The sequence below is a fragment of the Micropterus dolomieu genome, linkage group LG11, assembly GCF_021292245.1.
Source record: "Micropterus dolomieu isolate WLL.071019.BEF.003 ecotype Adirondacks linkage group LG11, ASM2129224v1, whole genome shotgun sequence".
In the NCBI taxonomy this organism is placed as follows: domain Eukaryota; kingdom Metazoa; phylum Chordata; class Actinopteri; order Centrarchiformes; family Centrarchidae; genus Micropterus; species Micropterus dolomieu.
In genome coordinates this window covers 5214207-5233485 of record NC_060160.1, presented here as the reverse complement: position 1 = coordinate 5233485, position 19279 = coordinate 5214207, and the positions used below count along the sequence as shown (strand labels likewise).

At 40.4% G+C, this 19279-nt stretch overlaps 1 protein-coding gene across 5 annotated transcripts in view; it reads right to left on the bottom strand.

Moving 5' to 3' along the window:
* The window catches only part of atrn (attractin), a 137492-nt gene that overhangs the window by 20611 nt on the left and 97602 nt on the right, over positions 1–19279 (bottom strand). Inside the window, exons 27-28 of one of the 5 annotated variants that reach the window (XM_046061964.1) lie at positions 18368–18536; positions 17775–18235 (exon numbers count right to left, since the gene is read on the bottom strand). The exons of 2 other annotated variants lie outside the window; for them this stretch is intronic. In XM_046061964.1, coding sequence (XP_045917920.1) covers positions 18216–18235; positions 18368–18536 — 189 coding nt within the window. In that variant the 3' untranslated portion in view covers positions 17775–18215. 2 more of the 5 variants (XM_046061965.1, XM_046061963.1) reach the window with 2 other exon arrangements.

The following is a 19279-nucleotide window of genomic DNA, read 5'->3' as shown; positions in this document are numbered from 1 at the left end:
AAAGGTTCAATGTGTAAGTTTTAGTTGCATCTAGAGGTAAGGTTTGCGAATTGCAACCAGCTGTTCACAGTGCACACATTGTAATGCTCCTCGAATGGTCCCATTTCATTGAGTTGTGAAGCCATTCTTCCAACTTCAGTGTGCGTTCATGTGCACTTAATTCAGAATGTGAATCAACATGGATGCTACAACAATAGCCATGTTTCCATCCAATTGTCATGTGAATTATAAGCTTACTTTTGAAATGTCGCAAAAAAGAAACCAAGAAGAAAATACTGAAATAGTTGCGTTTCGATCAGCTGGTTTGGAGCAAATAAACCAGGCTACGGCAAGCATAGTTACGTCAGTAGTTGATGTTACACATGGCTGTAATAAACAAGACGTATTGGTTCCAAACCAGGAACAAAACCAGTCGCATGAACCTGATGGCCAATGAACTGAGAAAAATGGAGAGATCCCCTCAGGAATGTGTGTTGGTGTTATGCCGAGTTTAGCATACCTGCCGAGAATTGCTTGCACCTCCAAATAATGCTTTTAAACGCCATAATATCCTTTGTGGGGTTCTTCAATGGTGAAAAATGAATCCAACTATATATTTTATGAACGTTTAGAGTCGTTAATATTTTATTACAATCAGTAGAAGTAGAGATTCAGCAATAAATATGCGGAGATAACCGCGTTTGATCAGTGTGCAGAGGACAATATCTGAAAAGGACCTTTAAGAGGTGAACGCATAATTTGGCAGAACAGATGATGACTACGGCTACCTGCCGAGATTTGCATCCACCTCTTTTCTCAGCACAAATGAGCATTACCAGACGCGAGGTGCGTAAAATTCTCGGCAGGCATGCAGAGCTCTGCACAACCGGGCAAGACGCCGACAGCAGAAACAGCTGATCAGACGTGAGTTACAAGTTCGCTATGTCAGAACATATTCGGAAAAAGTTTCCATCTCCCATTTAGCACATTTACTCGACAAAAGCAAAAACCACCTCAAGCGAGCGTAAAAATATTTTTGCAAAATTAAGTTTTTTGATGTGTTGGATTAGCATTATCAGAGCAAACAAACAACAAGCAGACATCTAGTCCTCTACATGGACAGCAAACAAACAGTTGTTTGCAAAATACGTGATTTTGCATGAATCAGTTCTGTATACTTCTGATTATTCTGACACCACATGAATGCATCATCAGTCGCAGCAAGCAGGAGAAGCTATGGTGGCCGATATGCTTTGTCGGCTCTTGTGCTAAATAATAAATGTGGGCCTCCATTTGCCCACATTCCTTTCTTTTCTTACTTCTAATAAACCAGTCTATTACTACTACTACCACCGTTACTTTTTTTTGTTCTTCTTCTTTGTACGTATTCATTAAACGTAGTTATGAAACACGCTCTGTAGAGCCGTTTGACCATTTGGGCTACTGCACAAAACATGGCCCCGCAACATGGCGCCGTCCATATAAGAGGAAACACAGTGTATGTAGATAGAGAAGGTTCATTCTAAGGTAATATAAACATGACGGTTCATCATATAAAAGGTCTTATACCACTGAAAACAGAGTTATGGAAATTATATTGTATTTCTGTCTCCTAAATATTACATGCTGAACCTTTAACAGTCATTGGTGTGATTATAAAACCATGGTAAAATTCCAGATGTTTAGTATTACCATTTAAAAATGTAATTATTATTAAAAACATTTTTGATTGCCGCGCTTTGAAAAGCTTACGGTAAATACTGTAGCATCAACCGATGTTAACAACTGTGTCCCAGACACAGGAGACGAAGGCGCAGCAACAATGCGGGTTTGTTTTGGGTCGATGAAAACATGGCTGAAGGCACAGTGCTCAGAAGTCTGAAATGTGGTAGTATTTTGGTTTTTAAAAGAGTGCTGAAGGAAAATTGATCGTAGAAAATTGCTGTAAAAGGGGGCAGCACTTTGAATCTTCTGAGTCACCTTCGTGACCACCACCCACTACTTTATAGTGATTGCAGGGAGAGTTCACTCAATGCATCATTTTGCCAGTTTAGAATGGGGAAAACGTCATATTTTGAAGATCTCCGTTACCTACCCTTGTAAAAACACTACATGTTGTTCTGCTGTGGTGTGCCTGCAGACAATTTGCCCACTGCGCATGATCACACGTTACGCAGTTTAGTCTACTAACCAACATTTTGTTCATTAAAAATCCGGGAGTTGAACTGGTTGTTAAAGAGTTCCAACTATAAACTCCTCTGTGTTTAAGTCAATTGTTGGGATAATTTCAATTACTATCATGGTCTTCTTAAGACTTCTTTGTATTATGTAAATTATGCATGGAGTCATTGCATGTAACATCATTAATGTGAATGAACATTTGATATGGTTTTCCTATGTTTACATAAGGTCTCTGGCTGTTATTTTAATGTTTATGCAAACAAAAAGTGTACAGTGCTGCTAATTTTATTTGTGGTGTTCTATACTGAAATGATTTTAGTGTGTGCATCAGCACATTCCAACAATAACGTGTAATCACCATGATCATTTTGGTCACTATAACTTAATCATGCAATGAAATGTTCATACCGTTTCATCTCTAGAAATGTAACTAACACTGCAAGGCTGAAGCACAGTCTCGCTTTGATCTGATTTATAACATGGACCTTGGCCAGAGGAACAGGAGGAAGGGAGGTGTTTATGAGAGAAGAATGGGGAATGGAAGAAGGAACAGAAGCTGAAAGAGAAAGAGGACGAACAAGGAAATAAGGTAAATTGTAAGAAGGAAAGTGGAAGATGAGGATGGTGTTATTAAAAATGCAGAGAGTGAGGAGCAGAGGGAAGGAGATGATTATGGTAGAAAAAGAGGAGGGGAAGGATGAGAAAAGCCAGCGACCACGGCAAACAAGGCAATGCACCTGTGTCGTCAACTGGCAAAGTGCTTTGAATAGAGAAAAATATGGCATCAATTGTCAAGACACCTAGACCTGAATACCAGCAAACGCCTCAAAACAAAAACACCTGCAACCGACGCATGAGCAGGAAAAACACTGACAGAAAGAACAAAAACATCACAAGGGAGGAAAAAAGAATTTAAACATGTTGGCAATTGCATCTAATTGATCGTTTGTTTGAAGTATATCTCCTTGCAAATCAGCTCATAATGGAAGAGAACATCGACGATGGAGCATGATGTATGTGTGGAGTTATATGTAGACAAACAATCCAAAGAAGTTTGACACAATCCATTGGCCTCTGTCTCGTTACAGTGAGTCATTGGCAGAGAAAAGGTGCAAGTAAAGGGCAGCACCACAATTCAACTTGAAAGCACACATGGTAGAAAGTGCCATTTGTATGTCGATGCGTATTCACTGGGGGCTCAAGGCTTATGCAAGAGGTTGACTGCCTCCTGGTCGACTCAGCTTGCAATTACTCTGCTGGTCATTTTCATCCCCCTGAGAGGCTGTTAATTGTGGTTTAGGACATGCCTTTTAATCAGATCATTACCAAGCGTTAACAAAAATAGCTTTTGGTAAAGTCTCTTTCTCTCTACAGTAAAGCCTGAGAAAAAAAAAAATATATATATAATCTATCTTTAATGTCCCGGATTCTCTTTGTGGGGCAAGTCAATTGTGTCCTGTATGTGCCTGTATCCAGGTCTCTGTACATGTCTCTGTTGTAATAACCGGGCTAGGAGAAGCTGAACCTTTTAACACTTTAGGGACCATGCTTATTTGCATTCTTGCTGAGTAATAAATGAGATCAATACCATTCTTATGTCCATTAAATATGAAGCTGAAGCAAGTAGCCGTTAGCTTAACTTATCAATAAAGACTACAAATATGGGGAAAAGTTCTAGCCTGGATCTGTCCAAAAGTCACAAAATCCAAGCCAAGCAGCACCTCAACAGCTCACTAATTAACACATTATATCTTGTTTGTTTAACTGATATAAAAATTAAAAATAAGAAAAAAAAAAAAGGCACAACAGAAGAGACTCTAGGAAGTCACAGCTCCCAGAAATATAGAGGGCACCCGTGAAACCACAATTTGTTGCTTTTACATCGCTTTACAGGTGCTGGGGTGGATTTCTTTTTACCTTTGACTGAGCCAAGCTAAGTGACTTCCCCATGTTTTTGGTGCAAGGCAATTTAACAGTCTCCTGGCTCCATCTTACTATTGGACAAACAGACAAACATGAGTAATGAGTAATTAAGCAAGTTTTCCTTTAACATTTTTAAGTCAGAGACGGACCTGTCAATCAATAAATCATCACAATGATTTCACAAAGGAATTCACCAAATAAAAATAAAAAAAATACATAACAGCTTCTCAAATATGAGTATACACTTTATTTTAGTTAATTCTATAAATGTTATTTGACAGTTTGCAAGGGATATTAAGCAATGTTTGAATTGTAATCCTGGTAATCTATATGGGAATTTGTCATTACTCTTGAGAGTTTATATCAAACGATGATTGGCAGATTAATCGGTAACAAATAATTCTTTGTTGCATCTCTAAACCACTTAAATCTTGTACCATTTCTTACAAACTATTAAGGTTACCGTTCCACTTTTAAAATTGGGTGACCTAAAATAAGCAGCAACGTGCAAACGCAGTATTTATCTATATATTTTGAATATACTACAGTCAGTTAAATGTCATTTGATAGATGGTGTATAATCTACCTGGAAACTGCCTGAATGAATCACTTATTCAATTTTCTTACTCACATTTGCTCACTAACCACAAGGCCATTCAAAATGTCTGAGTAACAAGGCTGACATGGCATGCTTTATGAACTCTTGATATTTTTGTACAGGAAAGTTCATTAGCAAATTTGCAAGTTAATAAAACATAAGTGACGGAACAGAATCAGATCATTACTTTTGAGGAGGACATACAGTGTAAGAGAGGGTGTCTAAAAAGCTCTCACATCATTTGGAAAGCAACCAAATCAGTCATGACACCCACTACAAGTGTGATGTATTATAGTAGATCAATAACACCCATAAAATATGAATGAATCCAAACACAATGGCAAAGAGTTGCCTCATTACCATGTACACAAATAAAAACAGGCTGAAGCATCCAACATGCCCAGTCTAATGTCTTGATGTAATAAACATGAACAAACAAATGAAAATGCAAATGAGTAAGCCATTGTGCCGAGTCCCGATTTGTCATGATTAGACAACTCACTGTGTGAAGCATTTAAGAGCCAAAATATGTAGCCTTTGAAAGTGTGATGACTGCTGGGTGTGTAGCAACACAGCACCCTGAGCACTCTGTGTCTGGTTTCCTTAGTCTTTGACTGAAACATCAATCGATTAGCACTCATCAAATCTGTGACTTTTTACCCGACCAACCAAAGCCAAAGCTCAACACTCATGCTAAGAATCAGGTTTCAGGGCAAGATGATGAACTCATAATGAAGTTAAAGAAGTTCGGTGTTATGGCAGAATCAACTTCATACATTGTGATGCAACAGGCTGAGCCAGCAGCAACATCGCAGCCTGGATCTGTGCGGCAAACTGTATGTAGAAGAAGAGAGAATCTGCATGCAGACAACATCCTTTTTCATAAGCGGAGCTCCTTGAACAGCACAAAGCAACAGAATTGATTTACTGGATAAAAAGCAGATGGAGGAGCATCTGAATGTTGTGGTAAACAAACTTTATAGATTCAGTCCACCTCCATCAGCCTCTCTGCAAACTGCCTTGTCTCGTCTAACAAACAGGTAACCTTTGTTTAAAACAGTGAGATTTGGCAGATCTCATGTTCATGTGATGTTCAGAATTAAATATTTCTACTGTAAAACTTGGAACTGTCCACAATCAGTAGCTTGAATAAGCTGCTGCAATGGAGTACTGTCTGAATGCGAGCAGTTTCTGTATGTGTGAGGGCAGGGATAAGGGGGATACTCAAGGGCAATCTGTTCTGCAGGTTTTATCAACTTGAATTAAAAACATTTTTTGGCATGTCGAATACAATGAAAACGAAAATCCAGGCTTTAAAAGTGTAAAGTAAATTAAGCAAAATGCTAAACATTACTGTGTTCAACATACTTTGAGGCATCGCCGTGTGGAATTGTATGCGATTATACCATGTTGCAAAAACATGTACTGAATGCATTTTTTTTGTTTTGACAAAAGTGTTGTTTTCACCAATTAATCTTCTGAAAGAATCGTAATTTTTCTGATTTTGTAAGTTAAAGATGCCATAACTGATTTTTTTGGACACTTGCGGGCAGCAAAACAAGCTATAAACCTAAAACTGAATTATTATTACAGTAAGATGTTGGCGAATGTGTTAGCAAACAGTTGTCCATGTACACATCTTGCACGTAACAACTTTAGCATTTATTTAGAGCAGTTTTTCCCGGTCCAGTATTCACTCCTCCTGAGGGAACACCTGGCTCTTTGCTACTAAATCCTCCACTATGTTAACCAGCTAACCCCTCACTTTTTGCGCTTAGCTTAGCTTTTTGCTAAAAACAACTGCCTCCTGCCGCTGAAAATGAATTGATGAGGCACTAAGACTGAACCAAAGAATACATTTGAGGGCTTGAAGTTGACATCAGCATAGATCCTGAATCCAAAGGCAACATAGAGCCAGAACAAGCTGTTAACCCCATTTTACCTGTATTAATATTTCAAAGAAATGTGTTATTTGCAGAGTTCTGGCCCTCATCAATCCAGTTTTTCTTTAGTCCTCTTCTCTAACATCTGGACTGGCACTATCAGGTTAAGGAGATGTGAAAATTCTAAGCGCAACAGTCTTGGACAGAGTCCTACAGAAGATACAATTTGCACAAATCTCATTATGCCGTGCTGTGAGTAGGCAGCTGCTCTACAGCACTCAGCGCTCCAAAGATAACCAGAAGCCAGGAGGAGTTACAGTGCAAGTCGCCTACTTAAATTGGTTCTAAGTTTTCTGCAGGGTAGTTAGTGTGTGTGTGTGTGTGTGTGTGTGTGTGTGTGTGTGTGTGTGTGTGTGTGTGTGTGTGTGTGTGTGTGTGTGTGTGTGTACGGGAGCAAATATCAGACTGCAGCAGAGCGAACTGTGCATATATAAACCTAATGAGATGTGTGCATAGAAGTGGACACACACATGCATGCAGGTAGTTTGGAGATACCTGCACATGAGCAATCATGTATGTGTGTGTATATTTTCATAAATGCAAATTATTTTAAAACACACTCAGTGGAATTACAAAAGAGCAGACGAGCAAATATGCCTGCAGGTAAAGTCATAATGTTTGAATGAAATGCACATCTGTAGAGACATAAATACATATACAATCACTTGATAAGAACGCGCATGTGTGAAGACCCTACTGATCAAATGTCCAAAAAACAACAATTAATTTATTAAATCGCCATTTATCAAGCAAGAATGCAATAGATTCCATGGTTTCAGCTTTGTACATTTTATTATTTTTAATGTAGTATTGGATTTTGGACTGTTGGTCAGACATAAGTGATTCAAAGCGGTCATATTATCTAACTAATTAAGATGTTATATCAAATGTGTTAGAAAACAGTGGATCATTTACACAGCCAGCAGACAAAGTAATATTAGCAATAATTTGGATGTATCTTTACGGTCACCTGCCGAAGTCCAATATTCAATATATTTTAGCTTTGTTTGTTTTTGTCTCAAGAGGAAAACATCTGGCTCTTTATCCAAGGAAGGTTAAAATCAAGGGCAACTGTGCTTGCTTGAAGATACTTGATGTTTTGCATCTCATTCAAGAAGCTTCTTCAGTTCTAACTGACTGGCAGGGAATCCCGACATTTAACCTCTGTGGGGTCGTTACCAAGGCGATACATAGATCACTTGAGGCCAAGTCTGAACGGCCATTGTTGGTATTGTAACACCAAGCCAAGTGTGAGCGTTTGTTCAATCTCCTGGGAAGGGATGAAAGGAAAGCTTTGTAGGTAGGGGCCAAGTGGTGTTGCAGACCTCCTCCTCTGTTAGTTTCTCTACTTTGGTGTAAATAGCTTCTTTCATTCCTCTTTCAAACCACTTGTCCTCCCTATCCAGAATATGAACATTGTTGTCCTAGAAAGAGAGTCAAAGATGACGTCTTCTAGTGTCTTCAACCAAGTCCAATTGCCCTTGATTTGAACCTTCCTTGGATAACTATGACCTGGATGGCTGAGCCACATGACTCTGGAGCAACTAGAGCTTAAGTGTCTTCGTGAGGGACACGTAGGCGGGTGTGTCACAGTGGGAATTGAACCGGGGTCTCACACCAAAGGCATGTGTCCTGTCCAATGCTCCACTGCAACCCACCCCAGATTATAGCAGCTTAAAGAAAAAGAATCTATAGACTGATCAATGATGAAGATGATCATTAGTTGCAGTTATAAAAACAAATGTGTGGATTCACAAACGATTGCATTCAACCTCTCACATACACACTGACTGAGAATGCTCAAACACAATTCCCTCAGACATTTTCTAAGTGAGCATCAGAGTGCCAAAGAGATTGAGTGCGTCAGCAAAGTGTGCAGAGGGGAGGGAGGGAAGGGGCAAGATGCAGGAGAGAAACAGAAGAGAAGGAAAATGAGACTAAAGAGATGTAAGGGAGGATGTTTGAGAGGGACGAGTGACGGCAAACACAGCAAAGAAGAAACAAAAAAAGCTTGGGAGAGCGAAGAGAAAGAAATGAGAGCAGAAAGAAAGACAAAGGAGTTCAAAGACTTTGCCCCTGGGATGAGGGGATGGAGTGCCAGATCGCCTGAGTGTAGAGAACACACACAAATCCTGCTTGCAGTTACCCAAGCACATGGACAGACACACACACACACACACACGCACACACACCCTGCAGCTCTCAGCGCACTACATCAAGCTGTTTATTTATTCATGTGTCTGTTTAAAAATGCTGTCGGTGGGAGAGCTCTCAATCATCCTTCAGCATCACTGAAGGAAAACTGTGGAGCGAGAGCTGGTGGGGAGAGGGGGAGAGAAGGGAGGAAATCTTTGTCTGTGAAGCAATGTTAGCTGCTGCTTGCTGCTTCTCTCTCGCTTCATCTTTCCATCTCTCCAGAAGTGAGGTGGTGTGTAGAGGACACACACTGAATAATGACAAGAGAGAAGGCTTTGATCCCTCCCTCTCTCATTCTCTCTCCACATCTTTGTCTCTTTTTCCCTACCTCCATCACTCCCTCTTTCTCACCACCGGCCTCCTGCTGCCTGTGCTGTGCACCTCTCCATCCATCTCACCCTCCTTCTAAATCTGTGTCTCTCTCTCTCTCTCTCTCTCTCTCTCCTGTACATACTGTATACTTTCACTGGCTACACTGCCTTGTCTGCAATGCTAATCAATACGACATCAAAAAGGATAATACAAGCACAAATGAAACAATGAAAAGTAAAGAAACTTCAGATATTGCTTGTGAGCTATGAGACAAAATAAAAAGATTAAGTGCAGGAGGTTAGAAACAATGCAAACCTTCAAATAAAGCAATTATTGAGAAGATTCCCTGAAAGAGCATTTAACCAATCAACACACTGAGGCACTCTTTGCGTCTGCTTCAAGTGGCTTATTTCAATTCTCACTCTGAGGCATAATCTTTAAATGGTTAATTTGGACAGATCAAAATGAGAGTTTTTCCTTCCTTTTTGAGTGAACTGTATTAGAAAGTGTGTGTGTGGATGGGAGCCTCTGAAACGCAAGCTATTGAGTGACTACAAGGAGAGAGTTTTACATCTGATAGACAGCAGTTGCTGGACCAAAGCCCAGCACGAGTAGCCATGCAAAACTTAGTTTTCTTTAAAAATTACATCTCGACATCGTTTAAAATGTTTGGCAGGCTGTCACTTTCCTCTCACCATCAGCTGAATAACACCTGGGCCAGCTCCAATTAGTCTCTGTTCTGTCTGCTGGTCAGATATAATATGAACTAAGCAACTAAATCAATGCAGTCCACAACATTGTTTGCATAATTATTTTTTGCCAGATTACAAAGCCTTACTCTGTGTTTTTAACCTTATCCACTATTGTTTATATAATACTTTGGCCAGTGCCAGTGTTTAAACTCATAACTATTTGTTAGTTTGAATTGACTTTTTGTTTTTGTGTTAAGCCTGCTTTGTTCCATCCACACTTATGCATTTTCGTTTAAAAAAAAAAACTTTTGCACCTCCAGTCCAGACTAAAACGGCGAAAACGAAGAAGTTTGAAAACGCTGCCGACCCGTTTTTCGTTTTAAAACTCCGGGTAGCATTTTAGTGCGGACGGGCATAAAAGGAAGGACTTTTGAAATGATAATGCAGACGCTCACGTTTGGCTCTCTGATTGGGTCTTATAAGTCATGCAAAGCAGAGTTTTTGAAATGCTATTTTTATTAAAATATTTGGTACTGTGAAAATAACACTTACAGCCTACACTTGTGCTGCGCATGTCGCCGTTTACTTTGCGACGACTCCCAGTCTCTTTTCCGCCGCCACAGTTGCTTTTAACAGTTCCAGCTCGTTATTGCTCCATGCAAAAAAACAATCCCATGTGATTCTTCATCTGCATTTCTTTATTCTTTCGCCAAATGCAGTTGCAGAGTAGACCATCTGCTTCATGTTTACACCAGCACTGTGTTAATGTGGTTTTGTACTCTAGTTATAATTGTGCTTTTTATTGTTTGCTAACTGTCCAGACCTGGCCACAAGTCAATAGACTATCTTGTTGAAATAAAAGCCACATTTTCTGCTGAAAACATGGTACTAGAAATATTGGAAACACCTTCAGATATAGGACAGTCGCACATACAGTACATACATGGAAATGTGCCCCGGTGTTTTCACGCACATCATAAGGCAAATGTATGTTATCCTCTTTTAAGATGCCAATTCTTCAGCACAGTTGCAGTAACATTAATAAATCTAGAGGTTAGGCAGCTCTAGTGTGAAACTTCTTACAAGGGGAAAAAAAAAAAAAAAAAAGTTTTGTTTGCTAATATTAAACTACAATATTTTGATGTGTTTTCAGAGATTAAACAAATCTAAAATGGTGAGCTTAAAGTTAGATGTTTCAGTTGAGTCGTTCTGAGTGACAGAAGAAGTGAACTGAGGTGGTTAGGAGGTTATAACAAAGATGGAGATAAGACAGCTGCGGGAAGAAGAAATGAATGAAAGCAAAGAAGGTGAAGACAGCCTGACATGAGATGAAACAGAATCAAAAACTACAGGAGCGGAGGTTTGACAGAGGTTCTGAGCTCATGATAAGCCCTGTACAAGTACCATGACGGATGGGTGGGAGAGTGGAAGGTTGGGAGTTACTAGGCCAAATGGGGGTCACCCACAGTGCAGTGGGGTCGGAACCTGATAGATAACCTGTATAGTGTGAGCAATAAGACACTGGCACTGATCCAAACTCTAATTATAAGCTCCATCTCTGTGGAATTAAGATTAGCAGGGTTTAGAAGCATCTTGGGAACTCGGGAGACAAAAAAAACAAACACAAACCATGTGTTCTCACACACACTGTAAGCACGCGCACACACACAAAACATGAAATTACACTAGTGCAAACACTAAACTCACACAAAAGGTGGGAAGAAGGTAAAATATAATCCAACCAACCCACACCCATTGACAAACCCAGCATTCACTCACTTGCAGCAAAACATAAACGTTTGTTCACAAACACAGAGAAAACTTGCTGGACAAACGCATACAGATATTATTAGTATACCAAGTATTCCACTTGTACACGCGTTTGTTAGCCGTCTATTATTTGCATGCAGGCTATTTCCTTGTAAAAGCAAAGCTAATATTTGCTGTGGTGTTGGCACAGAGGTGAATGCTTTAAGAGTGAAAAGTTGTCTAACACTGTTGCAGAGGTAGCTGGCTGCCAGTGCTGCAGTAGCTCCTGATTCTTCTTCATCACATTTTGATGAATCCGCATCCTGTCAGGTCCGAGGAGACTCTTTTTAGCTCAACTATGCGGAGGTTACCATTAACAAGGCCTTCCTTTTACAGAGGATGCACGTTTGCACATCCTGAAGATTCTCAGCTTCTAGTGTAAGTGACCTTCAGTGCTGCCAGCTGCTTTTGCCCATCTCCTTCCCATCATCTTAACTCCCCTATCCTTACCTCTCACTTCAGGAGTGATCACCTCAGATGAAGGCCTTTTGTTCTGTGCAGTAGTGCAGCAAACGCTGACCTCAGTAGAGAGGAGAAGATGGAAGGCAGCACTCATAAAATCTTAAAGCACAGCTCTAACGTCTACAAGGGCCTCACAGCGCTTTAAAGAACAAAGCTGATGTTGGTCCCTCCATACACAGTAAACACATTTTCTGTTCCAAATCTGCATTCCTTAGTTCCTTTGAATCATTCTGCAGCTAAGACTATGTCAATAACTTATGAACAGCTATTACAATATTTTTTGAGCCAAGTCTTTAACAATAATAATTTTAAACAGTTTTTGTGTTGCATCATTTAAAAGCTGCTTTAGACACTTTCATTAAAATTTCTTTCAGAGAAGAGTTTATGGCTCACATGGTCCAAACTTCATCAGCACTTGTTTTAAGGGAGAGTTTAACTGTTTGATCATCTGAATGCTACTATACTGAATTTCATTAGTTTTGTTTCCAAAGGATAGTTTAAGGATTTTATACGGCTAAATGGCGTTTCAGAGAACTGAAGAGAATCAGTGCAGTACTGGTGTTAATTCACAGCTTTTAGACTCATGAGCAAATTATATAGAGAATTTAATAAAATGTTGCTCTAAATATAAAAATAAAAAAAGCCAGATCATGTCATAATATATTTCTTGATAATGTAAAATACTATTACATCATAAAAGGACTGAGTTTTCCAGTGATCATAATATGTCTGGAGATGTTATTGTATTAGCTGGTAATTGACTATATTAGCATGTTTTACTGCTAAAGCAGAGACAGATTAAAAAAGGAGCATACTGTGAGATTTCTGTCATCGGCCCAACAAGAACACTGGGCCCCACGGCAGCAAGCCGCAGGGAGAACACGGTGGGGAGTCTTGCAACTGAGAAGCTCCTGAACTTGGCTCTGAAGTCTGCCACCGAGGGAACCAGCAGCATACGAGCAGACAGAACAGAATGGGTAAGTGTGAGGAACAGTGCAATGAGGGTGGGCGGATAGAGCAGACAGTGTGCCCACTTGGGTCACCTTGACCAATCCATTTCCCACCTCCAGCAGGGAGGGAGACAACAAAAGCAGGAGAACTGGTTTTCCTCCGACTTAATAGCAGGAGAAGAGAGTGAGCTAAAGGGAGGGCTCTCCCTCTTCGATCTCCTCTGGTGTGGATGCAGGCACAGCTAACCCTAACCAGACAATAAGGAGATGTCCTGACATGCCTGACAGCAGAGACTAACACCACATCTGTCTGAAACGCCGCAGCTCAAAATGGCTTTAATGTTGTAACCCCCCCCCTCCAAAAAAAAAAAAACAAGAAAAAAAAAAAAACACCACCACCCCCCCACAGGTGATGTTTTGGCTTTTTTCTTCAACTAGAGCTATTTTTGTTGTTCAGCCTTCCTTTTTTTTTTTGGATACTGTGAGGAGACAAAAGAACAACCCTTACAGTAGAATAAGCTATTAAATGAAAGCAACTTCATCACCTGCATATTTCCTAATGTTTCAGGGCCCCACATTCTCCCTGGAGAGCCACGTGGCATTCTGCTGCGCTGTTAATCGTTAAGGCAAGTTCAATTTACATGAGTTTGTGTTTCAGAGAGGACGAGGCAGCAAGGGAGACAGTTTCTGCAGTGTTCACACTGTACAGCAAGAAAACAGACATTTTTAACCCACAAGTAACAGTTACAAAGTAGTTATTAAAGTGCTGGGATGTCTCCAACGGCGAGGTGTGTCCCAAGTTCTTTATGTGTCATAAAGCGATGTGGCTTTGCACAATCCCAAAACAGTACACTTTACCACTGAGCCATAACAATGACCATCGTCTTCAAGGGCACAATTATTTTTTACTGAGTGTGTGCATGGTTGAATCCATTTTCAAGGGTACACAATGGTAACAGCGATTACACTTCCATCTTCAAAAAAAAACAAACATTTTTTTCTTCAAGAGTTTAAGAATACCATGTTTTCTGGATCTACAGGGAGAGCTTTCACATTTTAGTCACATAGCTTATGCTGCTTTATCAGAAGTGACCTCAAATGAGCTGAACGATTTCATAAGCCTTACTTCACTGTTCCACACTTGACCACGTGAGCTGAAATTATTCAGGCTAACTGCCAATAAAAGAGAATTCAAGTGGGTAAGAACATGCATTTGGTTGAAGTACAGTATAACATGTCTGTCTGTTGGATATGATGGAAAGGCTCTGTGCACAGCTCTTTCAGACTATAACAATTCACTACACCTCCAGCTCACCTCTGGTATCTGTTCCTGTCTGCTGCCAAAAAAAAGAAATCCTTTCAGCAAATGTGTCTATTTGATTTTAAAGCTCTGGACCTTTTTTGTTTTTGCTGTTGTTGTTTACTTTTTCCACAGTTCTATTTTTTACTCAGTGTCTGGGCTGATGATAAAAACTTGGCAGATTATTAAAAATGACTGGATGTTGCCAGGCTGTGTTAGCCCTAAGCAAATGAGGCTAAAGATAAAGTTTAACTGGATCAAACTGTGCTGCTTGGTGTTACACTGATGCTTAATCATGTCTCCTGATTGTGAACAACAGGGGAACGCTTTCTTTCAACTTGGGAGCATTCACACATTATTCCAAAATGGCTAACCTCACTGCTAAACCTGTAAATGGAAATTGTAGTTTGGTACATATGACAATATGATAAAACAGATAAACAATCTGTGTAGGCCATAGAGGTAATTTTTGCTGAGGATGCCATCAACCATGGGCTTCTCCAGGAGTGCATGAAGAGCGACACCCACACTATGTTCACGGATTTCAGCATACCCTGTAATACCATAAACCCTATCAAGCAGTACACTTATGGACATGAACATCAGTCCGTGCATATGACACTGGAACTCGTGCTTCCTGTGGGACAGGCTTTAATAATCCTGTACTTTAACCTTTAGCACAGTTGTTGCTCAGGGCTGTGTCCCATCAGCTTGACTCTTCTCCTTATACAAAAAACATTTCACATCCCAGCACAGTTCAGTAACCATTTTTAACTTTACTGATGATAATAAAGATCACAGAGCATCACATGGAGCAGATAGCTCAGGCAGTTACAACAACCTCCTGCTAAATACATTGTAAACCCAGTAACTCATTATTGACTTCAGGCACAGTGCCCCACTCAAATCTCCCATACATATCCCAGGTGAATGTATAACCATCAGACTCATTTAAATTTCTTGGCACACAAATATGCAACACTCCCACGAACTATTAACTTAATCCTCTTCACTAAGATTCCTCCTACAGATTTACAACAACAAACAAAACAAGCGGGAAAATGTGGGATTATGGCGCCAGGCGAACTGACACAGGCGGCGGGGAGGGTATGCCGCAGTTTTGTCCGGAGTCAAGTCACACTGAAGTGTTTCAGCAGCAGAACGTTTTGCCTGCCCTATGTCGTTGACGTGTTGTTAATTTGTCATTTGTGTGCTTCTACGGATAACAGCTCTTTGTGGGCCCATTTCGATCGGGAGTCTGCACAAGGGGTTTTATTTTGAAAATTGACCGGAATCTCTATGCAGTTCTATGTCTGACTTCCTGCACGGTTCATCTGCTTTGTGCTGCTTGACGTAGTCATAAATAGACCCAATTTCTGGCAGAAACCTTGCAATTAGATTTTTTCCCCAAATTGATGAGCCCTACTTCATCTTTAAGAGTCTGGTGTGAAGACATTCACATGCCAATATAACTGCAGTGCACTCCCAACAGATCATACAAAATAATAGCCCCATGTTGTACCAAAGACTCCACAAACTGTGGTCAAGGTGGCCATTACAGTAAAGAGAAGGGATTAAGTGATGTTGAAAATGTATTTGTTTTGGTATTGCATTTTACTTAAGGCTCATCTACAGGTGATGGCGGCTATGCAGCCCTTTTGGCAGCAGTTTACTTCTTTAATTCTGTTCAGCAACTGAAATATATTGTAGCCGTCAGAAATTTTCCATCCCTCTTACTTGTATTGGGTTTGGATTTCTCCCTCTGCCGAGTTAAGTTTGGTTATCTTGGTCATATTTTGTCCATTTTGAAGACAGAATGTAAACATGTGGCATATCAAGTTTAGGTCCCGTGTATTAACCCACTATCAGGGGATGCATCCAGACACTCGCTCTCTGGATTGTGTTGTAAAACACTCCTGGCAAGCAGACGTGGAGAGGCACAGAGCCACAGTGTATTCCCATAATTCTAAAATTATAATGTATTACAGAGCATCAAGAAGTGCTTCGTAAGGACGTAACAGCTGCAAAGTAAAAGGTAGAAAGATTGTTTTTTCCTTTCTTCCCTGCTCATGTGTGAACTGCATTCACATCCAGCCATCTGCTTCTGGGACTGGAGTGTACAGGGAGGGAGCAGACACGCTGGTGAGAGGAACCTCCTTATCATTACGGATGATTCTGGAAACTAATTTCATGTGGAGCTCTACGTGCTCAGTGATATCTTCATTGTATTCCAGGACTCTGCTTATTCGGAGGATACCGATGCCAATCTCTCCCACTCTACTGCGCTTTCACAGTGAACCATCTGCTGTAGACCTCACTGAATATGAGGCAGTGTGTGAGGCCAGAGGAGAGTCAATGAGAGCGTGAGTGAAGTTGGTGAATGTTTAATGTGTTGTGTTTGAAAGTGTGGGATTGTGTGACTGTGTTCTTGAGAATAAGTTGTTTTGAATGCCTCTGAGAATGCCTGTGTGACCGATTATGATATGCATCTCCTCGATGCTTCTGTACACGAGACTGAGGTTCATTACGGACTCCACTGCCCCTTTCCATCATTGTGTTCTGTATGTTAGGAAGGGTTGGGTAAATACCTGCTTTAAAGGTTTGTAAAATACCCAGGTTCGTTAAGCTCAAAGGCTGATATGACTTGAATTATCTATCTCTCCTTACTTTTTTATTAGAAAAGAGCAATGTATTCAACACTCAGGTAGCAGGATTCTCATTTTAGCCAGCACTGACCATCACCTTATATAAGTATCTTGTCCACAGACCAAAATAAAACTCAGCTTTGGTTAATGTGCTCTCTGCAAGCCAGAAGCACCACTCTCTAATACTACTGTACAAAAGAAAATGTTTTGCACTACCATATTTATGCAACTTTATAATACCAAATTAGTCTGGATGCCACAGTTTATGCTGTAGAGAGACTTTTTCTTGATTAAGTTATTATATTGAAGGTTTCAGCACATGTTTATGTACATGCGCTACCGAGCAGCAGGAGCAGTCGGGACTGCTGAAAGCTGCAGAAAGGGTCAGCGGTCACGTAGTTCTTGCACATCAACGGAGGTGGGAATTGAGAAGGGTAGACAGGAGGGGACGGCACGAGGCAAGGAGGCTTTGTGACACAGCCACCCGCTCCAGAACTGAGGGTCAGCAGTATGTGGTGGTAGAGGGCGCGAACACAATGACAAAGGGTGTGCAACCGTTTAACAAAATGTATTGCAAGTTTTGATTCATCCTCACCTTCTGCATCAGAATGCAAGGAAAGGTCCTAGAAGAGTTTCAATTTGGCCACTAGTGAATCAGTAATATAAAAATGGCCTAGACAAAAGCTTCAAGCATTGTAAATACTAAAAAAAGAGCTTTATTCCAGTGTAGATAACTGGGTATTAACACTCTACAGAAAGGTTTTGTAGGTAGTTCAAACACACACGTATAAATGTATAAGGGCATAATTACCTAAAGCCCAAATATAACTGTACTGGGTGCAAAAACCATCATTTCGTACAGAACACTTAACTTGTGCTGAAACCCAGACAAACGTCTAGCTATGTGGCATGAGGTAAGATCTAACCTTCTATGAATGTACATATATTGTTTTCATACGAACAGTTTACAATCAAGATGACAACAGTAGATTTGGTGCTTTTTAACCGGTGAACTCATAGCAGCAGCCTGTCTTGTTAAGGGCTCAGATCTTTCCTCTGATCTGCTCCCATTCTTTAGAAACTTTTATCTGTGGACTGTATACTTTCCCCTCACCAAATCATCAAAGGGAGAAGTGAAACGGTGGCAGTTTGTTCCCGGCAGGGGAATGTGGGTGTGTGTTCAGAGAGGACTTTTCAGGGAGCTGTACCTCTGCACATCACTTCATTAATATCCCACAACCTGAGCTGTATAACATTTGATCAGAAAAAAGGGAGGGAAAAAAATTTCAGTTTACACATCACAGGCCATTGAGCATCTTGCCACTCATTTTATGACATAATAGCAGGTATTTCTAACAGAGGCCTGAGCCTTGACACCTTGGTTGACATTCATATTTATAGCTGAGGGAAGGTGGTGGGGTGTTGGAGGGGGGCAAGGAGGGCAGCTTAATGGTGTAATAAATATCCGAGGGTATCTGCAGACGTTTATGTCACTTCCTCTCCCTTCCTCTTCCCGGTGGTCTCCTTCTGGCGTAGTGTAAAGAATCTACAACACAGTTAATCATGTGGGACGCCACAGCAACGATCAGAGATATTATCACATTGTGCATTTCTGACACTACCTCACGGGGGCAATACATGTCTAATATATGTCAAGTTATGTGTGATATATAGATGTGTTACAGCGACAATAGATGTTGGGTAAATAGACATGCTTTCATTATGAGGATATTTTTGTGGAGGTACAGTAAGGAAGGAGGGAGAAAGAAAAAGAAACTGTGAAAACTGACAATGAACATCAAAGATGTACTATATTGTGCACCACAAAGTCATTCCAAAGAGGCAGTATAAATCTTACTGTAATTACTTTATGAATCAGTACATATGACTCAATTCTTACATGGCCAGGTGGTTAAAATTAATGCTTTCAAAAAAAAAACAAGAAAAAAAAAAACAATCACATTCGACAATGCGACAGTCGGGTGAAATGAGACTTTGTGTCCTGAGGCAAAGACAGTGAATGTTAAAGCAGTACCATTATTACAGTATTTTGCATCATGATATATTACCCCGCCACTGAATGCTTCTGCTGGATCTCTGCTCTAATTAGCCAGCTTGCTCATCTCTATTCAAAAAATTTGCTTTTATCATTTGTGTCTGTTGCAGGCCTCCGTAAGCTTTGCCTAAAACCTGTCGGTGTGGCTGTAATTCTTGGCTGCTGATAAGAGGAAGCTACACTCCACCTTGTATGACTTAGTCTGTCTTTAAAGATTAAAGCAGGTAATTTAT